The 15,701-nt window shown below is 43.4% G+C and overlaps 1 protein-coding gene across 1 annotated transcript in view; it reads left to right on the forward strand.

Moving 5' to 3' along the window:
• The first annotated feature begins 66 nt into the window (after positions 1-66).
• The window catches only part of tdrd3 (tudor domain containing 3), a 19,645-nt gene continuing 4,010 nt past the window's right edge, over positions 67-15,701 (forward strand). The window contains exons 1-11 of the mRNA XM_060876827.1: positions 67-282; positions 2,115-2,205; positions 3,610-3,675; positions 5,619-5,779; positions 11,583-11,724; positions 11,807-11,878; positions 11,992-12,141; positions 13,328-13,477; positions 14,401-14,572; positions 14,748-14,870; positions 15,283-15,701. The exon at positions 15,283-15,701 is cut by the window's right edge and continues 450 nt beyond it. Coding sequence (XP_060732810.1) covers positions 245-282; positions 2,115-2,205; positions 3,610-3,675; positions 5,619-5,779; positions 11,583-11,724; positions 11,807-11,878; positions 11,992-12,141; positions 13,328-13,477; positions 14,401-14,572; positions 14,748-14,870; positions 15,283-15,701 — 1,584 coding nt within the window. The 5' untranslated portion in view covers positions 67-244. The remainder of the gene's footprint in view (positions 283-2,114; positions 2,206-3,609; positions 3,676-5,618; positions 5,780-11,582; positions 11,725-11,806; positions 11,879-11,991; positions 12,142-13,327; positions 13,478-14,400; positions 14,573-14,747; positions 14,871-15,282) is intronic.

Raw genomic sequence — 15,701 nt, forward strand, 5'->3', positions numbered from 1 at the left:
TGTCCATATTTGTTCGCTTTCATGTTAATCATTGTGGACTTGATCACAGTGCACTACACTTCTGTATTGGGGATTTGAACAGGCTCCGGAACGGAACCGGAACAACTCAACTTTGACCTCTGACGTAGCTGAAGTTTAGAAGTCGCACTATTTTGGCAGAATAGCTTTGTTACTGAAAATAATGACAAAACAGCAACTCGGATAGACTGCTGGCTTTCAACGGACATTTTATTACGGGCTGGAGATGATGGAGCTGAGCTCAGCGCTCGTTAAAGAAGGCTGGTGTGTATTTACAACAAGCTAGCTGCTGTTTGTAAAATAAACCCATAGCTACTCAGGTTAGCGCGCTGTTGTCATAGTATCACCCGTAATACGGGAAATCCCGCCCCCTTACTCGGATTGGTTAGAAGTTCCTACTCGCGTTATCTCATTGGTGGACCATTTCTGACTAGGACGTGTTAGCCAATGCCGGCACATAAGGTGGGATAGTACTATCCAATCACAGCGTGGCGGCGGAATACGGGTGGGAAGAAAACAACGTGAACCTTAGCTAACTGTGCAATGTTACTAACACAAAGCTTTAAATAAATAACGCTAATACTCGAGCAGTAGCTGAATGCGAGAAGCGGTGGAAGCATTAATATGATCACTATATATATATATATATACATATAATAAGAGCCACAATTAGCTGACTAAGCGGTAGTTAACGTTAGCTAGTCTGCTAATTAGCACCCTAAGCTTAGCTGTTAGCATCGGGTTAAGGTTCAATACTGCTATTTTTGAGACACCGGCTGTTGCTGAGAATCAGAATCAGAACGAGCTTTAATGCCAAATATGGATAATAAATTGGGTTTATTTTTGTGTCATACTCTTCCAGTACACAGAGAACACAGACAATAAAAATGAAACTAATAAAAAAAGGAATAAAAATACATATATGTAAATACAAACAGACAAAATAATACATTGAAAAAATAAATAAATAAATCAATTGTATGTAGAGTTGTGCTATAGATGATAGAATGGAATGAGATGGTAACAAGTGAATATAAGATTATTGCACATTTGTTTTTGTGTAATTTGGGAACTGTTCATGAGGTTGATTGTCTGGGGAAAGAACCTGTGCCGGTTGTGCTGGTGTTTGGGGCTCTGTAACACCAGCAAGATGGTAAAAGTTCAAAAAGCTGATGATGTGTGTTGTGAGGGATCCAGAGTGATTTTCTGAACCCTGGATTATATACAGTTCTTAAAGGGTGGGCATGGTGGGGATCACGCACTGTTAATCCTTTCTCTGTAGTCTTCTGGTGTCTGATTATCTACCCGTTTCAGCAGACGTCAGTTCCGGTGCACGTCTAGGTTATTATCAGAAATTTAAATCATCGATAAAGAAACAATTGTTGGTTGAATAAGTATTCACCCCCGTGGTATCAGCATGCGCTGCGATTACTGCTGCACGTCTTCTGAGATGGATCTCCATCAGATTCTGCTGGATCCTGATCCCTTTCTTCACGCCCAAGCCTAAGCGCTGCCACATTCTATACAGAGTGACTTCAGTTTCAAGTCTCTTTCAGTAATGAGCTTTGTTGGGTTTCCAGTTCTGTTCCAAGTCTGTCAGCTGACAAGAGTTGCATTTCTGCATGTCTGCTGAGGCTACAACCTGATTAAATGTGCTGTTTTTCAGCAATAATCCCAGCTTTGAGGAGACGTTATAGTTTTTCTTCTCTCAGCTGATCTGTGGTGCTTTCATGCTCTCTCTGAGTTACACTTGCGCTCTCTGATTTTTGTAACTAGCCTCCTCTAGTGAGAGCCGTTTGACTCTCCGAGATGGTGAAACTTTGCATTTTATTCTAGACACAATTCCTTGATGGCGTCATTTATTACAGTAGCTACACATGTTGTCTCGGTAACGTGGTAGCATAAGCAACTGCTATTATTATCACATGACCTTTACATCTGATACGTTGTGGATACAGAGTCCGTGTGTTCTCTACTAAATAACACATGCTTACTAAGTGGAAGGCTCAAGAAACGTGAAACATATCTGGAAGGACTGAGCGGTTGAGTGAGCCGTTCCTCTGATTTAACAGGTTTCTGTTTTTCTTTTTTGTCAGGTATCTCACAGACAAAGGAATAGACGAGTGCAACAGCTCTTCAGAGAAAGAGAAGGCGGTAATCAGTGACATCCTCAATGTAGCACTGAACGTAAGTCCTTAATGTCTTACACTGCAGAGTCGGTAACACCGATAGCATAATCATGTGTGGCTTCTAGGGGTGTAGCTTTAGCGTATTCGTACGCTAATGCTAGAGCGAGGACTCTCTTATCCAGAGCGACAGTGCTTTAAAGTCTCTATCAATGAATACATTAACTCTGGTTCACTAGGATACAGACATAGGATACCTAACAACCTAACACTCTGTTCTCTGCGTTTTTTTTTTCTTTTTTAAATACACACATACAACAAACAGAGAAAGAAGTGCTAGTTGAAGTATTTCAGTAAGAGGCAGGTCTTCACCCAGTGTTTGAAGATACCCAGTGACTCAGCTGTTCAGACATCTAGGGGAAGTTCATTCCACCATCTCAGTACCAGAACAGAAAAGAGTCTTAATGTATACTTACCTCTTACCCTGAGAGACGGTGGGACCAGTCGAGCAGTGCTGGTAGATCTGAGGGAGCGAGATGCATTGTTTTGAATATGATGCGTGCGGCTACCGGAACCAGTGGAGGAGCGCAGCAGCAGGGTGGTGTGTTGGGCATGTTGATAACAAGTCGTGCAGCTGCATTTTAGATCACAGGATGAATTGCGTTCAGCTGCAAGCAGTTGAGTGACGTGACATACGGTTAAGTACGGTGACCCATACTCAGAATTTCTTCTCTTCATTTAACCCATCCAAAGTGCACACACAGCAGTGAACACACACACACCGTGAACGCACACCTGGAGCAGTGGGCAGCCATTTATGCTGTGGCGCCCGGGGAGCAGCTGGGGGGGTTCGGTGCCTTGCTCAAAGGCACCTCAGTCGTGGCCGGCACGAGACTCGAACCTACTACCTTAGGGTTAGGAGTCAAACTCTCTAACCACTTGGCCACGACTTCCCCAGTGAGGTGCAGCAATCCAGTCTTGAGATGACAAGTGACATGACAAGTGACCGAACAAGACGTCACTCGTACGCTAAAACTATTCGTACATTTATTCTTTTTATTTTTTTTTTTTTTTGTATAAAACTGCTAGTGTTGGGTTCAAGAAGTGTCCAAGCTTCCTCACTTGTTTTCTCAGTTGTTCAAGTGCATCATCTGGATCCTTGAAGTGCACTTTTTCTAGTCTGAATTTTCACTACAGTTACTCATGCTATTTATTACTGAAGAACAGTGTAGCAGAAATGTGCAGTAAGTGTATTACAGTATAACCCGTCTCATAATACACTTATTCTTTTTCTCTTTGTCTCCTCCCATTAAATAAACATTTTCTTACAGTAATCATGAATGTAACAAGATAAGTTGCATTGTTTTAATATTTGTTGTCTTGTGTCATGTCGTCTTGTCAAAAGATTAAGGAACAAAGCAGAGAAACATTTGATTGTTCATGGATTGTTCTTCTCCTTCTACAGACTGATCTGAGATCTATTGGAAAAGGTTTCCTACCTGCTGATATCAACAGTGGCCGAGTGGAGGAGGTAATTTTACCTGTGTGTGTCCGTGTCTGTGTGTATCTGTGTGTGTGAGCATGCTTGTGAGCGTGCGTGAGTTATAATACTCACATATTGCTTGCGTGTGTGTGAGTGTGAGTGTGAGTGTGAGTGTGAGTGTGAGTGTGAGTGTGTGTGTGTGTGTGTGTGTGTGTGTGTGAGTGTGTGTGTGTGTGTGTGTGTGTGTGAGTGTGTGTGTGAGTGTGTGTGTGAGTGTGTGTGTGAGTGTGTGTGTGTGTGTGTGTGAGTGTGTGTGTGAGTGTGTGTGAGTGTGTGTGTGAGTGTGTGTGTGAGTGTGTGTGTGAGTGTGTGTGTGAGTGTGTGTGTGAGTGTGTGTGTGTGTGTGTGAGTGTGTGTGTGAGTGTGTGTGTGAGTGTGTGTGTGAGTGTGTGTGTGAGTGTGTGTGTGAGTGTGTGTGTGAGTGTGTGTGTGAGTGTGTGTGTGAGTGTGTGTGTGAGTGTGTGTGTGAGTGTGTGTGTGAGTGTGTGTGTGAGTGTGTGTGTGAGTGTGTGAGTGAGTGTGTGAGTGAGTGTGTGAGTGAGTGTGTGAGTGAGTGTGGGAGGGAGTGTGGGAGGGAGTGTGGGAGGGAGTGTGGGAGGGAGTGTGGGAGGGAGTGAGAGAGTGTGTGGGAGGGAGTGAGAGAGTGTGTGGGAGGGAGTGAGAGAGTGTGTGGGAGGGAGTGAGAGTGTGTGTGTTTTTTTTTATTCCAGCAGTTACTCAGAGTAGCCACTGGATGTCCCCATAGGAAGGAGAATAAGACACAGTGTGACTCGTTATTTGTTTTAAACATCATCTTTACTCCTACAAAGTGAAATTCTCTGAATCACGCTACTACGTTTAGAGCACGTTCACCTCACTGCATGTAGAAGTCACATTTAGAGCACGTTCACCTCACTGCATGTAGAAGTCACATTTAGAGCACGTTCACCTCACTGCATGTAGAAGTCACATTTAGAGCACGTTCACATCACTGCATGTAGAAGTCACATTTAGAGCACGTTCACATCACTGCATGTAGAAGTCACATTTAGAGCACGTTCACATCACTGCATGTAGAAGTCACATTTAGAGCACGTTCACATCACTGCATGTAGAAGTCACATTTAGAGCACGTTCACATCACTGCATGTAGAAGTCACATTTAGAGCACGTTCACATCACTGCATGTAGAAGTCACATTTAGAGCACGTTCACATCACTGCATGTAGAAGTCACGCTCAGACCTCGACAGATGCCTGGCTGTTTGTAAAGCTACAGTCTGCTCAGTCACCCAGCTCCTAATCCTATTGCTGCGCTTACCTGGGAGGCGTAAAAGGGGAAGAACATTTCTACAAGGCGAATCACTGTATTTCTGAGCAATGACTTGAAAAGTAAAGCAGGTGTGTGTGCAGAATAAACAGATCCAGTCTATGATGTGTTAAGTAATCTCTGGGAGATGGAAGTGAAACCCCATGGGAATGAGAACGCACTTGTTGGCGATTTGCCAAACGGCTGTCACAATCCAACATCTCACATTCCTCTTTTCAATCCACCTTAACATAAACGTGAGAGTGCAATGTCCTGACTGAGGAGTAGAACATTTTAAAACAAGTGAAAAGCAGGACACAAGACCCAGACGATCTGCTGCGCTATCCCATAATGCAACGGGACAGAAATAGGCTCTATTTAAGAATAAGCACTATAGGTATTTGACGTCGTTCCTTTGCATAATGTTCAGTTATGCATCGTGTCCGTCTCACACGTTTTTTATGAATGGGCTGTTACTATGGAAACAAAGTATTAGAACGAGCGCATTAATGTAAACCTGGTTGGTGGTTGGAATTAATGGCAGCACCTTCGAATCAACACCTTTCGACCAATCAGATTTGAGAATTCGACAGCGTTAAAATGCTTTCATAACATCTATTGTTTTTTTTTTGTGTGTGTTTCAGGTGAAGGGCCCGTGTGTCCTTCAGGTGCTAAAGGTACGCAATGTCGCCGCCCCAAAAGAACACGAGGAGTCTCAGACTGCTCCCAGAATGCTCCGCCTCCAAATGACTGACGGACAGACCACATGCGCAGGGCTGGAGTTTAAACATCTATCAAAAATTAGGTAACTACGTTCTAAAATGCACTTCCACACATTTAACCGTCTAGACATCATCATCTGCGTCATCGCATCTTATTTTTCCAACACGCTCCCATTGTGGAGGCTGAAGTATAAAAACTCCTATTCATCATATAGACACGTTATCTGTGTTGCCATGGAGATGACCCTGGCAAGCGTTAAGCAAGCGCAATCTGAATCAATTATGGATCTTTCGCTTAGCGTTCTGCGAAGTAACAGGTGTTAATCATCACAAAGACCTACGTTTTAACCGAGGCTTTAAATCTGACCCGTTACTCCCTTTTGTGATTCAAGGGGCGACATCGTTAATCGTACACGAAACGAAAGAGCTATTAAGCGAATGAATGTGGAAATGTCATGGAAGTTGTATGTAGTTATTACATTTACATGTACAAAACACATTAGCGGTAATTAGCTCAATTATATCCCCAGGGCAAAACTAAAAAAAAAAAAAAAGGATGTGGCAAAGGGGAGAATGAACATGTGCGTTAGTTCAGGACCGATAATTAGCCTTAACCTCCTTAGACCGCCTTCAACCTTCATCACTCCTTCAAATCTGGAATACAGATGTTGAAATGTGAAAGCAAAAGAATGAATGAAAGGCCCTCATGATCGCCTCAGACCTGACAAACGACTTGTAACCGAAGTTACTTAGCCAGGGGAAAAAAAAAAACTTAAAACTGGCTTTTCCGGTGTTTTTCCGAAAAAAAAGGGCAGTTGTTTGCAATATGCAAATGAGCACGTCAACAGTTCTGATAGTGTGCCAATAATTTTGTAGTACACCGTGGTTCCAAAGGCTCCGACACGAGAATATAAACAAAATGCTCTCAACAATGCAACAATGCTGTCTGTATATAAACCTGTGATTCTTTGCAAAACACTGGCACTTTTTGCAGGAAAGAGGATAACGCTAAATTATAGCAGTTTATTTTAAAGGTGGGGTGCATGATGTTTAAAAAAATGCTTCAGGAGACTGAGTCGGACCGACTAACAAAACAAACGTGTAGCCAATGAGCAGAAAGGGGCGTGTCTTGTCGATATGCGGCGGAGTGAGTGCTCAGTGCGCATGTCTGACATTAGCAGAAAGCGATTGAAACATTGTCATTGAGATACCTGCTGTTACCTCTGCCTCGGGTTCTAGGTGTTGAACGTCGTCTTCCGCGTGAAACGGAGCTAAACCTTTCACGGTACAACACACAGTACTACAAAAACACATTTGTATTACCATAGTATTACTCACTGAGTTCATTTATTGATAAAAATACCCCCTCGGCCAGCTGCCCCAGCAGGTTCCACCATAACAGTTGCCTGGGTTACGTATGTATGTGTGGGCGGAGCTATCAAAACAGGAGTGACACCCATTTGGGTTAGGGGCGTGTTTGTTTTGGTGATTTCAAATGTCAACATTGGCTTTCAAACATCGTGCACCTCACCTTTAAATAAGGAAATTTGGTCAAATGACCGGTTGTAACGACTACAAGGTTCATAAGTTATTTTCCTACAGCTTGCACACGTTTACGCCCATGTTACACGTTTAATATCGTGCAAAAAGGTCAAACAAAACAAAGAAGATCTTGAAATGCAGCTCAGTCCCTCGACGTTTGGGGATGGGAAAATTCTGTTAGTCAGATGTAAATAGATTAGACTTTCACTGAGATCAGGATAAGAAAAGCTGAGATCAGCATGCAAGATTTGTTGCAAGTGACCTTCTGGCCTTTTCTCACCTCGCTTTCGTTTAACTCGTTTCACGCCTTTTTCCACTAGACAATCCTCATCCATTCCCGTGCCTTATTTACCGCTGCGTCCTGGCACCAGCTGGAGACGTGGCGCCGTTCCAGCCGGTACAGGTGGAGACTGGAGCACTGCGCTGCCACGCTTGTCTAAGGAACAGACTTCTCTTTATGCATGCACTCCTCCTCTCTCACTCTCCATCCATCCCTGTCTCTCTCCTCAGAGCCAGGAGATAATACAACCTACTGTTCCCCTTCCTAGTGTTATAGCCGGCATCTTTTTTTTTTTTTTCAGGCACGGTGGTAAAGCTAGGAGGGATTTTTTAAAATTTATTTTTATTTATTTATTTTTTAACGCTGTGAATCGAATTGAAATCGTACTCCGGACAGTTAGGACCCAAAATCCTTGAGATCCTAGAATTTTTGGTTGTTTTTTTTTGAGAATGCAGATTGTGTTTTTTTTATTAAATGTGACATGGTGCCGAAACATAACAAGAATACAAACATGGACACGTGTAAATGTTTCGTAAATCATTTGCAGGAAGATTTACGACGGAACTTTGGTACACGGGCTTCGAGTCATGTAATCTACGAGGAGTTAGCGTGACTTTATATCACAGATTGCGCCGCCGAGTCGCTGATTTCTTTCAATTGCTTACAAAGTTGATGATCATATTACGAAACTAGGCCAAGAATGAAGACAAATAAGTGGCTGATGCTGACTTTCACCTTTAAGTTGTCATTTTGTGCTTTCAGCTCCTCGAGCATTTCCTTTTATGGAGTTTCGCGGCGTCGCTACATTTAAATACGGCTCGTGGACAATCAGCGCTTTCAGTATAACGTTACGAAAGTCTCTCATTTGCGCCGGGGTGATTATTAACAAATTCCACATGACCCTGTTTCCCAGCAGTCTGCACCCCGATCTTCGTAGCTTCAGGACTTCCTTTCCTTATTGTAAGGTTAAGATCGTTTTATTTGCGAGAGTGTGTGCAGCGTGATTCCTGCAAACGTCTGTGCAGGCTTAAGAATAAAACGAACAGACAGCACAAACCTCCCGTTCTTTCGACGGTGCGGATCAGGAGTCGATCCGGAGTCGAACGGCGTGCCGAGTGACATCACAGGGCACAGCGGAAGAAAAACCGACCCTGAACTTTCCAGCATATTTAACCTAGCGTGTAAGGTTTGTGAGGACGCCTGAAATACCACGAATCATCATGGTTCACGACGTTGTTATGCAGCAGGTAAGCCAAGCGAATCAGTCAGACCCACTTCCTTCACACTCGTCATTTGGTTTCATTTCAACGGCAGGGAGGAAGACGACGTAATTGGAGCACTAGCGTCACGCAGCAGAGGCTCAAATCCTGCTCCGGTTGTCATTTCTAACGATCGCGTTCACAAGAGCTTGGACCGATCGTTGAGCAGACGAAGGAGGGGGACATTTTAGCATAAGCGCTTTAATAAGTGCAACGTGTCTCTGAAATTTAACAGGAAGATCCATTTGAGGAAATGAGCTAACATTTTTTTGGCATAATCACTCCTCCTCATCTTCTCCGGCTTACGGCTTATTGGTATGCTTGTGAGGGGGAAATTGAGTCTCTCTCTCTCTCTCTCTCTCTCTCTCTCTCTCTCCCTCTCTCTCTCCCTCTCTCTCTCCCTCCCTCCCTCCCTCCCTTCCTTGCTCTCTCTCTCTCCCTCCCTCCCTCCCTTCCTTGCTCTCAGTCTCTCTCTCTCTTTCTCTCCTCGATAAGTTCACTTTAATTAAAATCAGACTGCTGGCTTCGAATCTAAACTTGCACAGCTGATGTGTAATTTGAAAAGGGGGTTAGAAAGGTGGGGGTTGGTTTACTTTTTAGAACAGGCAATAAAAGGAAATGCAGGTCTGGTTTGCCATCTAAATGTGCGTTTGTTGTTTTTTTGGGGGGTGGTGGTGATGAATCGCCTTTATTTTTTCCCTCCAAAAAAAAGGGTGCCAATATTTTTAGACCGTACCGCGTTTGCAAAGAGTGCAACCTGGTTCGTTAAACACAGCGCATTCGAAATACGCTGCTCGACTGCATTGTTTTTAAACCCTAAACCATGGTGCATTTTTGGCAACCGCAGTGCGCTCCAGAATTATTGGCACCCTTTTATGACATGAATTCCTTCAGTGAAGTTTTGTTTTGTTTTTTCAGCTTAATCATTTTTTAAATAGTTTCCAAACACATTCTATAATAAAATAATCTGCACCCGTATCGTTAGTATACAATGAAGCCCCGTGACTGCTGCTGAGAATCACAGGGGACGGAATAGAAATCACAACGTTTCTATAACTCCGTTTACATTCTTGTTTGTGCACGTGGACGTTCTCTGTGCTTCAGCTTTTCGTCTGAGTTCGTTCTCCTGACGTGTTGATTCTGTGCCCTGCACTCGTATCTACGGCCGCTGATATTTATGAAAGATCTTGCTGGCTGTGGTGAATTCTTAACCACCTGGCAGAGCCAGCCAGCATTTGTGCTAACATCCTTCATGATGGCAGTAATGTAATTAAGAACCCTGCAACCGCCAGTCTTAAAGCATCAGTGATCCACTGCCAGATTGGTGTTGGAGAAGCTTTGGGAGCTTTTTGCTTGTGTAAAGTCCCAGTTTATGATGTTAATGATGATCTTGAGGAGGAACATCACACTGTCACAACATCACTGTATTGTGAGAGATCACAAGCTCAAATCCTCTCAAATCAAGTCCTGTGTATCCAAGACATTGGCTGTGCTCTGTGGTGCTGCTGGTGGTGTTGTATGGTCTCTCTCTCTCTCTCTCTCTCTCTCTCTCTCTCTCTCTCTCTCTCTCTCTCGCACTCTCTCTCTCTCGCACTCTCTCTCTCTCTCGCACTCTCTCTCTCTCTCTCTCTCTCTCTCTCTCTCTCTCTCTCTCTCTCTCTCTCTCTCTCTCTCTCTCTCTCTCTCTCTCTCTCTCTCTCTCTCTCTCTCTCTCTCTCTCTCTCTCACACACACACACACCTTCTCTAGCTCTTTCTGTCTCTTGCTCTCTGTCTGTCTGTCTGTCTGTCTGTCTCTCGCTCTCTTGCTCTCTCACTTGCACTCTTTCTCTCTCTCTCTCTCTCTCTCTCTCTCTCTCTCTCTCTCTCTCACCTTCTCTAGCTCTTTCTGTCTCTTGCTCGCTGTCTGTCTGTCTCTCGCTCTCTCACTTGCACTCTTTCTCTGTCTCTCTGTCTCTCTCTCTCTCTCTCTCTCTCTCTCACCTTCTCTAGCTCTTTCTGTCTCTTGCTCGCTGTCTGTCTGTCTCTCGCTCTCTCACTTGCACTCTTTCTCTGTCTCTCTCTCTCCCTCTCTCTCTCTCTCTTTCTCTCTCTCTCTCTCTCTCTCTCTCTCTCTCTCTCTCTCTCTCTCTCTCTCTCTCTCTCTCACACACCTTCTCTAGCTCTTTCTGTCTCTTGCTCTCTGTCTGTCTGTCTGTCTGTCTCTCGCTCTCTTGCTCTCTCACTTGCACTCTTTCTCTGTCTCTCTCTCTCTCACCTTCTCTAGCTCTTTCTGTCTCTTGCTCTCTGTTTGTCTGTCTGTCTCTCGCTCTCTCACTTGCTCTCTTTCTCTCTCGTGCTCGCTCTCTCTCTGTCTCTCTCACCTTCTCTAGCTCTTCCTGTCTCTTGCTGTCTGTTTGTGTCTCTCTCTGTCTGTCTCTCGCTCTTTTGCTCTCTCCCTTGCTCTCTTTCTCTGTCTTTCCCTTTTCTCTGTCTGTTTCTCTTTCTCTCCCTCTCTCTCTATGTCTCGGTCTCTCTCTCTTTCTCTAGCTCTCGTGCTCTCTGTCTGTGTGTCTCTCTCTCTCTGTCTGTCTCTCGCTATGTCTTTTTTGTCCAGAAAGTTCTCCATGTTAATGAGGAGAGAGATTTTTAACGTTAACATGTTCACCTTCGTGGTTCTTCTCCAAGGACACAGGAAATGCTCAGACTTCCTACACACCGAGATCAGTTTGAAACCGTTTAAGCTTAAACCGCTTCCATTTAATTAGAATGAATTATTCCTTCCGGTCACTTTGTATCCGAATTTTTAGCATTGTTCCTCTTGCAGTCTGAACACTCCACCTGGGACCAAAGTGAAACTCCTGGGCACAGTGCCGGTGAAAAACGGCTTTCTGCTGTTAGACGATTGCAGGATCGCAGACCTCGGGGGAGAGGTGGATCACCTGATTGAGAAATGGGAGCTGCAGCGTGTGAGTCAGACTGTACGAGTAATAAAGAAATGCTCGTCCGGTGTTAGTACGTTTCTTAAACCTGTTCTGTTCTTCTCGACAGAGTCTGGCAAAGCACAGCAGATCTAATATAGGTGCAGAGGGTGGCCCGCCTCCGTTTGTACCCTTCGGACAGGTAAAACGAGCATTTAAACCAAATTCAAGCCAAACTTTTTTTTTTTTTTTTTTTTTTGGGTCATCTTACACACAGCAAGATTCATAACGTCTTTTTTTCTTCCCCGTTCTAAGAAATGTGTCCGTAAGGACGAGGTGGACAGTAGGACCCTGGATCAGAAGAAAACCCTACAAAGCAGCAACGCATCCAAAGCTGCGAACGAAAACGACGAGTTTGAGAAGCAAAGGATCGCCGCTATTGCTGAAGTCGCCAAAAGCAAAGAGGTGGGGAAAAGTCGAAAAAAACATTTCTGTGAAATTAGATGGCGTTTAAATGTACCGCGCTACACCTTAATGTAGAAGTCGGGTATTCTTTCAGAGACAGCAACCGTTCGCTCGTTCTAATTCGTATGAAGGTTTAGAGGATTCATATAAGTTAATAATATTAAAAAGAAATATCAGTGTTTCTTTTTTTTAATTGGTGAAACCTGTTCAGATCTGATTTGTCAGAAGGTTGATTTTCAGATTGTAAAAAGGTCACAGCTGGTCCAAATACGTTATTAGTACTATTTATGCAGTACTATTTTATAACGGATAAAATATTGGACTTTTTATTTATTATCGTGTTTAAAAAAAATTGTAATCTGGAAAATTGCTGAGACGTAAAAGTAGAAGATTTTTAAGTCCCTGATGTTATTTATTTATTTTATTTTATTTTATTTTATTTTATTTATTTATTAATTTTTTTCTGTCCCTGTTCTTACGGCTTCATTCACGCAAATGTCCCGACATCCATCTTAATCACACGTGTTCCTTTGTATTCGTACAAATTGGGTAAATGAAAGCGTAATCGATCGAGTACAAGTATTAATTTTTAATTACAGAGTACGTTCACTTGACAAATAGTATCGATCGCGCGTTCCGCTGTGCGTTTTCAGGACACTCGCGTACATCAGAGCGCTTTAGCGAAACGTTGCTGTAGACTTGATAAAGCAGCAGTTAATTGCAGCGTAATTTAAATGAATATTTTATGCAACCCTCTTTATGGCTCGTTATTCTGACTCGTTGCTCTGGCTCGTGCTGTCCGAAATATATATATACATGTACATGTATATAAAAAAGCTCTCTTTAGTCTAATTCATTTATTTGCTGAGATTTTTGCAGCCAAAAACGTATTAATGTAATAAGTAATTGGGTTGTCTTCGTTTAATTTCTGCCCTAGGCTCAGAGCGAGCTTCATAATTCTCACACAGGAGCAAAAATTTGATTTGAAATGAATAATGAAAAATGTAATTTCCTCGGTTAGGGAAATGAATGATTATTCCACTCTGACATCCATCTCTTTTTTTTTTGGATACGGATCTGTCTGCTTGCTTTGTTGAGATATATTGCTTTAACTTCGCTCGTAATCCGTTTGCAAAGCTAACTCTTGATAGACATCTGTTGTGGTTTTGCCTCTGCTCGCGTACAGACACGGACGTTCGGCGGCGGAGGCAACGCGGGGACCAACCTCGCAAATCCCGCTTCCACTTTCAAGAACCGAGACACGTACCAGAGAAAACGAGAGGAGCAAGATAAGAGCGGAACTGATCCCAAGCCAGAAGGAGTGTATCGAGAGCTGGTATGAGATCTAAAAGATTAAAAAAAAAAAAAGAAAACACTTACACCTTTGTGATGACAAGTTCAGGTTAGTTACATGAGATGGGCTTTGTCGAAAGAAAACAAGCCACTTTTGGAGATAAGACATTGCTCCCATTGCATATCGAGGCTTTTCTTTAAGGTTATAAAAGCAAACATTTGGAAGTAATGGCCGGGTTTATAACGGCATACAGTTTTGTTTAAACCCTGATTAAACAGGGCGTCTCCTATGTAGCGTACAGTACACAGGATGTAGTGCACAATGAAGTACATATACAACACAGTAATAAGTACATGTATGTAGTATTCAGTACGTCGTACAGACAACATAGCACGCAGTACGTACTACTGATTGTGTAATATGCAGTACATATGTATTGTACGGTATGTAAAAGCACACAGTACGATATATATATTCATATATTCAGGATAAGGTTTATACAACTTAAAATGCAGTATGTTGTATAATGTATGTAGCATGCGGTACATTGTATGTGTTATAATGCTAAGCATGTAGTATAGACTACATAGTACACAAAAGGCAGAAAGGCAAATGTTGAGTACAGGAAACCAAATGTGGACCCCAGGAAGACTAGCTGATTGCACAGACTTTCAGCTAATGGGATCCATATAAATAAACAATAAACCCTGATGATGAGCTTGATATAATATTCATTATATATGACGCAATAATGTAGTATGCGGTATGTCACGTGTACATACAGTGTAGATGAAATTCAGTGTGTTTATTGAGTTTAAATGTTATGTTTCTGAGTTGGGTTTTTTTTATTTCTGAGCTGTTTTTGTTATGAACTTTATGTAGTATTATTTTATACATCGGTGCAGAATCAAGTGTACGTTCTCATCCTCTCGCTCGCTGTGGCTTTGTGTTCCGTACGATTCCAGGTAGACGAGCGGGCTCTAAGGGATATCATGGAGATGGGCTTCAGTAAAGAGGCAGTTAGACAGGCACTGCTGGACAACAGCAATAACATGGAAACGGCACTTAACTGCCTGCTTACAGGAGCTAACCAGGCCAAAGCGGTCCCTGCGGAGTCGAGTCGCCCGCCGCCTCGAGGTAGACTCATCATACGGTTAGCCTCAGATAAGAGCCTTGCATTTACTCCAGTGCTCTAAGCTGCTTCAAGTGGTATTTCTGGATATTTGGAATTTTATACCATGTCAGAGTCAAACTAATATGATTTTTTTTTTTTTTTTTGATGGTATGATGACACTGGGCTTCTCTCAATCAGGCAAGGGCAGAGGGCGAGGAAGATCCAGGCAGGATGCTGATGAAGATGGAGGGGCGAGACCCTCAGGGCCTAGCACACTCTTCGACTTCCTGGAGTCTAAAATGGGAGCATTCTCTATTGATGGTAAGTGGAATGTGTGCTATTTGAGGGCAGTGAAACAGCCAGTGTAGAAACAGCACAATTCTAACATCGAGTTCTTTCATTTATTGCCTTTTACATGAGGGGTGTGAGGACCCACCGGCTCTAGTGAATGTCTGTATGGCGTAATTTATATGCCTTTTCTGTCGGATAGCAATTTTGTCTCCGATATTAGTTAAGTGTTTGATCGAAGGATACGAAGGAATCTACGTCATATGTAAGGGAACTAACACCAGCCTGCTGCTGCATGAGGCATAATGACATTAGACATACATGCCATAACATGTAGCAGGAAATGCCTTTATAGCCCAGGTTCAGCATGAATGTGACATCTCTTTTAATGGGTTTTCTCTTTGAGCCAATTAAAACTTTTCCACTTTTCTAATTGAACTTCTAGAGACGAAGAAACAGCCGCCTCAGAGAGCGCAGGAGCAGCCAAGCAGGACCAGCATCCAAAATGCTGATCCCTTCATCCGAGAAGCCTCTCAGAACAAGCAGACCGGCCGAAACGAGGGGCGGGCGCAGAGGACCGAGCGTCCCCCTCGCTTTCAGAGGGACAGCGAGTTCCCTAAAGCCAGCACTGCGGAATCGTCTCAGATAATCCCCACACAGCCTCAGAGATGGAACGACGGCGAGAAAAGAGGGAGAGGCGGCGCAGAGCAGCGGAGAGACGAAAGGCGAGACATCAGAGGCGGACACAGTAACTTTACCTCCACAGGAAACCAGAGGTCAAAAGGTCAGCAAGGTCAGTCTGCGAACTTTTATCAGGGCTCTAAACGAGACCGGGGTCTGAGAGAGTCGGACCATGCGGGCGGA

This window comes from Tachysurus vachellii, chromosome 1 (genome assembly GCF_030014155.1).
Source record: "Tachysurus vachellii isolate PV-2020 chromosome 1, HZAU_Pvac_v1, whole genome shotgun sequence".
Taxonomy (NCBI): domain Eukaryota; kingdom Metazoa; phylum Chordata; class Actinopteri; order Siluriformes; family Bagridae; genus Tachysurus; species Tachysurus vachellii.